Source organism: Cryptotermes secundus, unplaced genomic scaffold (genome assembly GCF_002891405.2).
Source record: "Cryptotermes secundus unplaced genomic scaffold, Csec_1.0 scaffold2252, whole genome shotgun sequence".
Classification (NCBI taxonomy): Eukaryota; Metazoa; Arthropoda; class Insecta; order Blattodea; family Kalotermitidae; genus Cryptotermes; species Cryptotermes secundus.
This window is the reverse complement of record NW_019732873.1, coordinates 48,017-58,164: the sequence shown is the minus strand read 5'-3', so window position 1 is coordinate 58,164 and position 10,148 is coordinate 48,017. Positions and strand designations below refer to the sequence as shown.

At 38.4% G+C, this 10,148-nt stretch overlaps 1 protein-coding gene across 1 annotated transcript in view; it reads right to left on the bottom strand.

The window, feature by feature from the left end:
• Nucleotides 1-4,539: 4,539 nt before the first annotated feature.
• Nucleotides 4,540-10,148, bottom strand: part of LOC111867834 (influenza virus NS1A-binding protein homolog) — a 31,888-nt gene continuing 26,279 nt past the window's right edge. The window contains exons 12-13 of the mRNA XM_023858022.2: nucleotides 9,327-9,497; nucleotides 4,540-7,748 (exon numbers count right to left, since the gene is read on the bottom strand). Of these exons, the coding sequence (XP_023713790.1) occupies nucleotides 7,495-7,748; nucleotides 9,327-9,497 (425 nt within the window). The 3' untranslated portion in view covers nucleotides 4,540-7,494. The remainder of the gene's footprint in view (nucleotides 7,749-9,326; nucleotides 9,498-10,148) is intronic.

The window sequence follows — 10,148 nt, the reverse complement described above, 5'->3', positions numbered from 1 at the left end:
CAATCCCAGAGGTGGACACATAATATATAATCTCTGTCAGAAAAACCCTTAGGTTTGAGAAACTTATGAAACAGCGGGAAACATGAGGATGTATAAAAATGAATTTACTACAGTATCTTTATGACATAACAATAACAACAAACGTTATGATTATACACAGTAACAAAAAGGTCATAAAAAGCCATATTATAGATTTGCTTTATGCAAAGAAGATTGTTGCCAAAACGTTTATTTAAACATTTGTGATAACACAAACAAGAGAGCACAGTGCTGATTCCACAGCATTGAGTAATATACCAGTTGTGTTAGTTGAATTTAAGCTCTCAATAGTATGACCTAAGTGGCTTTTCAATCACTTTGCATTATAGAAACACTATAAAAAACTGAAAATTGAACATTATAGGCCATATATTTTGAAAAACATATTGTGCACATTAACTTACAATATCATGTAACCACAGAAGTCTTGCAGATTAACAGTATAAAAATTATATACCATACTTCACAGTCTGGTCCCTCTTGTGACAATTGTGACTGTGACAACAATTTTTAGACTAAGAGAATAAAGAGTTATGAATATGAAAACCAAGGGGAATATTGGACTCAAGACTGAATTTATATGCAAAAGTAGGTTTCCATTTAGGCACTGCAACTTTTGTACTTAATCTATATGATACTTCACTTAGTAATACAATATAACTACTTGCAGAAGGTGGTTGAAATGTGCTGATGGTAAGGCAAGACTGTAAGCCAGGAATATGTCAGATGACAGATGTCAACTGATCCTGGTATATCAGTAACATGCAAAAATATGCTGACTGCACTCTTCACTGATATGGACATATGAAATGATAATCAACATCACATGTGGACATTCAGTCTTCTGATTGGAGTCAAAACATTTTGTGACTTATTTGGAATGCACAAAAGTTCTGTTGTGGGATTCCTGCCCTCCCCTCTCAAATATGTTAATACCTTGAAACAGTCAACCTTATCTAGGTTACCTTATTCATTTATATCTTACAACTGCATAATCTCAAATTTACATCAGCCAAATCACACCTCATGTAACAGGTTTCATATATGGCACTAGTATGCAAAAACCAGCAAGCTCAAAAGATAAAGGCAAAGTTGCTTCCTTGCCTAATAAATCACGGCACCATAAAGATGTGTGGATAAGCAGAATTGATGTATAGCCCCATGAATTCTTAACCTCATTACGTCAACTTCACAGTCTCAGTGCTTTACTACACATTCTGACGGGATTCAAGGCTGGGCAGCATCCAGAGGTGATCTCAAAGCTGTGGAAGGGAGAAAAATCTCTTGTCCTTACAGAAATAAAATTCTAGTTCCTAGGTCATCCAGCCTGCTGGCAGTGATTATGCTGGTACGCCTGTTCAAGAACTAAAAGTAAACAATGTCAAAACGATGTTCATGGATGCTGATACTGCAAGAGGTTTGTTATAAATAATTTCGAGGCCTCCACTTAGCTCCAAATTTAGGAATGTATGAACCTATACATTAAATCCATACATCTTCATAAAGAAATACCTAACCAAGCACAGGGGCATATTCACCCTTTTAGTCAGGTCAATAGTCAAGCAAGCTCAATACCCTTATTTCCTGAAGTAAGCGTGAATATGGATTTGGAGTTTACTGACATCTAATACATTTAGAATAATAATCGCAGGTATACGGCCTATCACCGGTGTGTATACACTGACGCACTACATGAGAACTAGAGCTCTTAAAATGTTTATCTTCAGAATACTTATGACAACAAAGTCACAGCTTCCTCTCTGTGTGAAGTAGTTATTGCAAACATCGCATTCAAAATGCTTCTCTCCAGTATGAGTCCATTGATGTCTATCAACATTATTTTTCTCAACAGATACTGAGACTGCAACTGTTACATTTGTAACACTTATCTCCAGCGTGCAAACGTCTGTTTTGAGACCTCCCTTTTGTGAATAGAATTTATTACAAATTTCACACCTACATTGCTTCTCTCAGTATTGCAAACATCACATTTCAAAGGCTTCTCTCCAGTCTCTTTCTCTACAGGGCCTTTTCTTTCTCACACCTACATTGCTTCTCTCCGTGTTGCAAACACCACATTTCAAACGCTTCTCTCCAGTGCGAGACCGTTGATGTCAAGACGACATTTCGCCAATAAATATATATTGCAACTTTTGTAAAGCTTATCTCCAATGTGCAAAGTTTGATGTTTGTTGAAGCTTCCCTATTGTGAAAATCATTTATTATAAATTTCACGCTTAAGGACTTTTTCTCTAGAGAGCATGCATTTTTGACTATACAACTTATCTTTTTATTGAAAATATTTGCTGCAAGCATATATTTTTAACTCTCTCTTGTAACTATGGCATTTATATTGTGGCATGTTGAGCCATATATAGACAACGACCACAAAACATCAAGTATACAACAACCACTGATAAGTAAGATAACATATACTACTGATTTTGACCACAGTAAATATAACTGCACTGGTGAAAATGCCGCTACCAAGCAATGGAAGTGAAGACATGATTGTGGACATTAGTGAATCAGCGAACTGTAAAGTGGAGTCATACACTGTATCAAAGTGTGGAATTAATCAAGTCAACAATCCCAAACATGTCTGTAGTCACAATCCATCACATTATCAATATGTTTTAACTTCATTCTCATTCCCTGTAATCTCATTACTGTTCAGTTCAATTCCCCCCCACCTTTCTGGCCACTGAAATTTAGGTTGTCACCATACATAACAGTGGATCTGTAATCACATTCTTATTTTTACTGCTGACATCACTCATAATTTTCTTCTGGTCAGAGCCAAGAGACGGAATAAAATGTAGTGCATCAAGACAATTTTCGTTTGGCAACTGGTCATCACTGTGAAGAAAAATGAAAAGCCTTCTGGATCGTTATATTCCTGACTTGATTATGTATCAACAAAAAAAATAGCAATAACGATACACTATAGACATTTCAATATTTGTCCATGCCACAGCAGTAAAAATTAGGCACTACTTCCCCTGAAGAAGACTGCAGGAATCTCTACTAAAGGATCATTAATTTTTACAATTTTGATACCCAATAAACCACAACAAATATAAAATTCAATCTGGTACTACATGACAAAATTAACAATGGCCTACCCACCCTTCTGAATGAACTCCTTTCTTTGTTATTTATTTGTTCTCCTTGATTGCAATACCAGCCCTACCATTCTAATGGGTTCTGACAATGATTTACAATATAATACCCATAATTATTGCGTTTTTGGACTTTGTCCAGTGTCTAGTATTCTAGAAACTAGAGAAAAAACAGCACTTCAGAAACTGGATGTTTGTCCTCAGGTGAGGGGTGGGAGAGACTCCCATGGAGTGTCCCTTGGAAAGAGCCAACCTCAATCACTCGTCAACCTAAGTCATTCACTTCAGACATTTAATTACCTACCACCAGGCTAGTTTGGAGAGGGAAAACAGGAAAATATTCAAAAACTTGTGATAAAGCACAAATGTTCCTGGAACTAGGAAAGAAATGTAAGCTACAAAATCTAGCCAACAAAACCAAATGCATGTGCATCAATGAAGGGGAAAAAACTGGAAATCTTGTGAAGACATGTATTCCCCAGCAATGGCCATTGTCTTGTTGGTTTGCAGTCATTGCCTAGAAACAGGCATCTATTCCACAGTATTTTATGGGATATGGAAAGCCCTCAAAAACTGGTTACAGGTTACAAGTGAAACCAAAACCTTGTCAGATGGTTGAACCCCCCCTAAATTATAAGTCAGGATCATGTTAACATTCATGAGATTCTGCATGGCCCTTTACAATTCAAGAGTGCTCACAAGAGCCCACCACTGGTTTGTATCATGAACTGATTCCAGTTCACATCCTCCCACCTAATCTTCAATGTATCTAAAATTCTCTCTCATATCCTTTAACACCTGTGGCCGATATCGGGAATTTAGAGAGTTGTTTACTTCTTTCCGAAATCCATTTACATATCAACCTTTCTTGCATGATGTCCACCATTTAAATTGCAACTCAAACTACAGAAGTATATGCAAGCAACAACACTGTTGTCTCATTCGATACTTCCTTCTGGGTGCCTGCATTGCTAAGTGCTTCATGAACAGCGACTAAGGTAATGCTGAGAATTAACACATTCTGTTTCTGAACACACCATGCTTGCACCTGCAAAGCTTCTGTGTGCAACTAGCAACCTGTGTAACATTGAACTGAGCACCACAAGGAAAGTTTTGGGAGTCTATTACATGTGATGAACAGATTCTGCATTATGGTACTCTATCATCTGTAAATGTTAAAGAAAGAAAGAAAGAAAGAATGCCAAAGATTTAAACATAAAATGAAAATTCCCCAGAGGAAACTACTGATCAAGATGGGAACACATTAAAGAAGTTGTCATCAGGAGAAGGAAGATAAAAAAACTGGGGAGGAAGGAGGAGGTGTGGGAAAAAGAGGATATTGTAAGAAAAATGATAGGGCAATACGTCACAGCCAGTCTTCCATCCAGTTAGTGACCATGTTGACATGTATGTGTATCAGCATAAACATTTGACTACAGTTCTCTCTACATGACTCGTATTGCAGCAGACATTAACAGCTGTTACAGAACCGAGTACATATACCATTATAAAAATACATCATTCTTTTACATACTAATCTTCATTAATTCCATCTTCACACCTCAATATGACCAAGATTCAAATACATCAACAGAAATACAGAATTACTTTATGGCAATTTCAATACAATGCAAACACTGAAATATATAACTAATCTGGAAGCAGATACAAAGATTCTACAGCATGAACTAATAACACTTCTGTGTCAGACGCTACTTAAACACTTGCTGTCAATCTTCTCGCAGAATTACTTGTTGCACCTAACATACCATGGAATTCACAAATGCTTGCTCAATACTTTGGGTTACTTAATTTTAACCAACATCTTACAGAGTTCAATCTTCAACATCATCATTTCACAGAAATTCATGTCCACATATGCAATGCCACACCCTGTACTGGGACTTCATGTACCAAATTAGTCATTTTTCCTAAGAGAACTGGATTCTGATCCACTACATTCAAAATAGAAATGGAATAGAACAAGTGAATATCAGTTATCACCAGATATTTCAATTGTGTCATGCTCCAACATGTTACATTTAAATTTCCTTTGCATATCAGAGACATCTGCAGGACATTATCACTTCTACATACACTGAAAAGAGCACCTCTCTTTCCAGGATCAGCACTGGCACATGGTGACATTCAACCCAAGTGACAGGACTGAGAGCAAATGTGTGAAAAAGAATTTAAAAACTTCATCATGCTTTTAAATGAGAATGTTGGATTAAACCAGTCACTCTCATAGGCCTAACAGCACTACTCCAAGCACCCAAATTCAGACAGAAGTTATGACTATACTGCATCGTGACTTGTATTGCAACAGAATCCAGTAACATGAAAAACATAAACTAGGTAAGACAGAACAGTAATCATATAAATAAAACAAAGATAAACTTCTGAGATCAAAGTGTATGTGTTTCTTCCATGCGTTGAAACAAGTCATTTCAATGTTTCTGTCACTGGTTGCTACATGCATAAGTGATATGAACTACTGCCCCCTGCATTACACAGCTCAAGTTAAAATATTTCTTAAATCTGAAAACACTTTGTTCACCATAATGAAATGTAATTTGTAAATACTATGCTGGATACTGGTGATCATATTAGGTATGGTTAAAATAGACAATGATTTTGGAAGCCAGATCCTCTCCTGTTGCCAGTGGTGCCCAACTGAGTACAATCCTTCCCCTCCTCCTATACCAGACAACAGAAGAAGACTCAGCTTCTGAAACACTGTACTGTACCATGATTATCCCCATATATATATTTCCATTTCCCACCTAAATGAAAGGGAAAAGCTGCCCTAAAAAGGTATTCTGGTTTACATAGCGATAGCATGAAGTTTTGACTGTTGATGCTTATCTTTGCTATTTCTTTGGCTTCATGCTGTTTAATTTAAACTCAGAAATACACAACTCAATTAGCATTAAAATAAATTCATTTCAGCCACTTTTTTAATCATCATTTTTCTACTTGAGACAAGTAACTTCATTGTTTAATCTTCACTAAAAAAATTATATAAAAATCATTTGAAATTCTGTAAATTTAAATTCACATTAAGGTGCAGAAATGCATGAATGTCTGGTACTGAACTGCTGGCACTGCAGAATTGCAGTGTTTGCACAAATCATTACCAAGTGGAAATTACCCTGAAGATACAATCTGAATCATTCTGAATTAAATTACTGCTACTAGCAAAGACTTCAGACATGGAGGATACAAGTCAAGTGTTCGAGGGCACCCAGAAAGATTGGCAACCAGTGTTGCGTGATTTGTGTGTATTGCATCTGAAGCTCATGGACATAAACTGTAATAAAATTATTCAAAATTCATTATATAGGATTCATACTATTAACTATCATTAATGTATTTTTAATATAAAAACTGTCATACCTCATTTTCAATAGTGAATTACTGAACTGTTTCCTTGTTTTGCCTACAGACGTTTATGTTATCAATGTACTGAGAATACATACATTATTACAAAATTTCATGTATATAAATAAATACAGGTACAACTTTTGTGATTACAAAAATTTCATTTGATTTTTCAGTGTCTACAAAAATTAAAATTGTCCAAATATGTTAATTAGTCTCAATGGGACAGTTCTGATCATAAAAAATTTTAAAAATGTAATCAAAATTGGGGAAAGGGGGGACCTGAGAGAATTCAAACACCAGGGCCAAATGAGACCAAGGTATTTTATTTTATTTCATTTGAAATTCAAGACATTGCATTAAATCATCCGCATACAAACTTTTGAATTCATCCACACCAAATTGAGAGTTGGTCCTTGAGAAGGCAACAAAAGATCTATGTTCTTCCTTGAGGAAAATCTGGCTCAAATGTAATATAAAAAACAGCATCAATCAGATATTCTGCACATCACTGTTCTCTCATGCTATAGGCTAACACATGGGAGGCAACATTCAGACGACGTTAAGTAAGGTAGATATAGTGCCTAATATCATGTTTTACAGAATTAGGTTCCTTCCCAAAAGGGTTAGGACATAAAATGTTTCAGTTTGATGCTACAGTGCAAAGTGCTTTCAATGAGGCATATCACAACACAACTGCACATCAGTGAAACACTCACAATGAAAGATACTGGACAGATCTTGAGCTTCATATTTCACTAACTACACAGAAGCTCGAGATGGGGGGGAGGAAACATTCTGGGAAGGGACCCCCCTCATGAAAAAAGAAAAAAAAAAAAACACCCAGGGATTACTTCTTAAGAATACTGGTGCCTCAATGTCCCACTGGGGGGCCATAACCTCCTAAGGCCCTCATTGCCTCCAACTTTCACAATTACACAAAGCATCTCTACTGTCTCTGACTTCTTTTTCTGCGTCGAGGAACAGGCTCTTCAACTATGTTTGTGTTCTTGTCAGAGTCGCTGCTGTCCTGATGCACATCAGCAGAGCCATTCACGTGTTCAGGCTGTGAATGCAAGGGACCCAGAACAATATCTGGACGGAATGCCTCAGCGATGTCCTGCATCTCTACCTTGGGAACAAAAGTGGTCCACTCATTGGTCTTCTCATCGAGGTACTCGATGCTGTTTAGGAAAGTCTTGCCTGGAAATGAACCAAACATGTCACACTCCTACACCAAAGACACTGTCCTTCCATACACACACAAAAACCTGCAGCTGTGACATTACAGAAATTCGGGTTACCACATAAAAGACTATGAACATTAATGTGCTGCACGGAAGATGTACATCACAAATGAGCACTCTTTCACTTCAGTATTATGTCTACTCTGCAAATACTGACAATATTTTTATGTGAAGTGTGATATGTTATATAAACTAGATGGTCCATAAATGATGATTTATGCATGTTATTCATGGATGATAGTGCTCATGCAAGTTGTAGAAAGCAACAATGAAAAGGGAACCTGGCGCCTGGGGGTGTATCTACCCACCCTGTCTTTGGGGGACCTAATTACAGAGATGTGGTCCTCCAGGTTGGGGGTTGGACACAAGGCTCCCAACCCTCCTCTGTATAAAAAAATTAGTGTTGTGAAATACAAGGACGTAGAAACCAGATAAATCTGGCAGAATCTACTGAGGCTATGGCTCAAAAAAGGGCTGTTTTGGTGCTGATAATGGTAATGGCCTCAACATATCATTAAAAAATAAGTAAGGCTGCGAAGAAATTTTGAAGAGAGGAGGAGCTATTAACAATACAAAAGCTTCCCATTGAGTTCTCAATGGATCTTACATTAGTTACATACATAATGGAGGCACACGGTAGCACAGTTGGTTGAGACACTATGCTACAAGCTGGGAAGTCACAGGTTCGAGTCCTGATGAGATCATTGGATTTTTCAACTGACCTAATCCTTCTGGCTATAGTACGGTGCTGGGGTAGACTCAGCCTCTAACAGAAAGTGTGGCTGGCGTGTAAGGCAGACCTCACCACCATCTGTGACCCAGTTATCTAGAAAATGTGGAAGTCTCGACCTCTCACAGCCCTATGGACTTTCATGGCCTGTTACAGGGATAGCTTTACCTTTTTATACAGATAACAGTATCTTTTGAAGGAGTCGGGGTACCTCAGTCAGCATACTGGCCACAGGCTGGGTAACAGGACTACCTGTTCCTTTCCCAGCAGGGATAGACATCTTTCTCCTGTCCAGAATTTCCAGTCAAGCTACAAGGCCCACCCAGCCTCCTATTTAGTGAACACTGGGAGCTTCAGGGGAGGCAGCTGGCAAAGTGAATGGGGTATGATCCTGAGCCCTCACCTCCATCTGTTTCTTTGTTCTTTCTTCTATGAATTATTTTAAGACACTTTCAGTATCTAGCTTATACTGCAATGGATGATGGAATGACTGATTGCAAACGATTTGGAAGATGGGGGTCATGGCCTGACATACTGTCCTGGCAATTGCCTGGAGGAACTGGGGAGATTCATGTAGAACCTTAGTCACAACAGTGGTGACCACTCTACCAAATGCCTTCATGTGGACAACTTCACTGTTACCTACACTATCCGCAGAACAAGATTCTTCATGCAAGTTGACAACACAGAAGAATATTGTCACTACTCATACACAGCAAAAAGCATAAAGGACAAAATGTTTAAGTCTAAAACTGCTTTTACCTTCACACTTTCCCACATAGTACCCCAAATTTCTCCCCATACCTGAAAACCCTCCAACTGCATACAGCCGACTGCCTATAACAGCAACGCCAACGTTGGCACGTGCTGTAGTCATGTTAGGGCCTGGAGTCCAGGTTTTCTCTTGTGGATCGTAAATCTCTGTGGAACACAGGGAGTGTGACCCATCCGACCCACCAACAGCATAAAGTCGTCCTGAAACACATCATATCGCACCGGCATATTCACTTGTCAGTGTTCAGAGCAATCCCCAGTTGGGTCCGTTAGTAGCAACATTTTGCACTATCAGAAAGCAGCTTCAGGAAGTTTATATGGACATTACCATGTAAGAATGTAACATGGATCCTTACAAAGAGAAATGAAAGTAGAATTCAGCAATGGATATGAACATTTTCAAAAGTACTGAGGGAATACGTGGGAGATGACAGTTTGGTAATAACCTCACAGTCATAGACACATTATGAAAGTTACAACTGAGAAGAAATGCTACAGCACAGTTGATCATCTTATCAAGAACTGCCCAGTACTATACGGAATGTGAACTACCATTACCATGCTCACAACAACCTTCCACGGAGTCCTGTCCCGAGCTATATGAAGTCAGCCCACATCCTTTTCTTCTATTGCTGTAAGATACATTTTACAATTATTTTCCCATGTAAGCCTAGGTATTGGGCCGCACCATAGCTCAAGCGGTTAGTTGCTGGCTTCCCACCGCGGCGGCCCGGATTCGATCCCGGGTCTTGTCAAGTGGGAGCTGTGGTGGACAAAGTGGCACTGGGGCAGGTTTTCTCCAAGTGCTTCGGTTTCCCCTGCCAATCTCCATTCCACCAATTGCTCCACAAT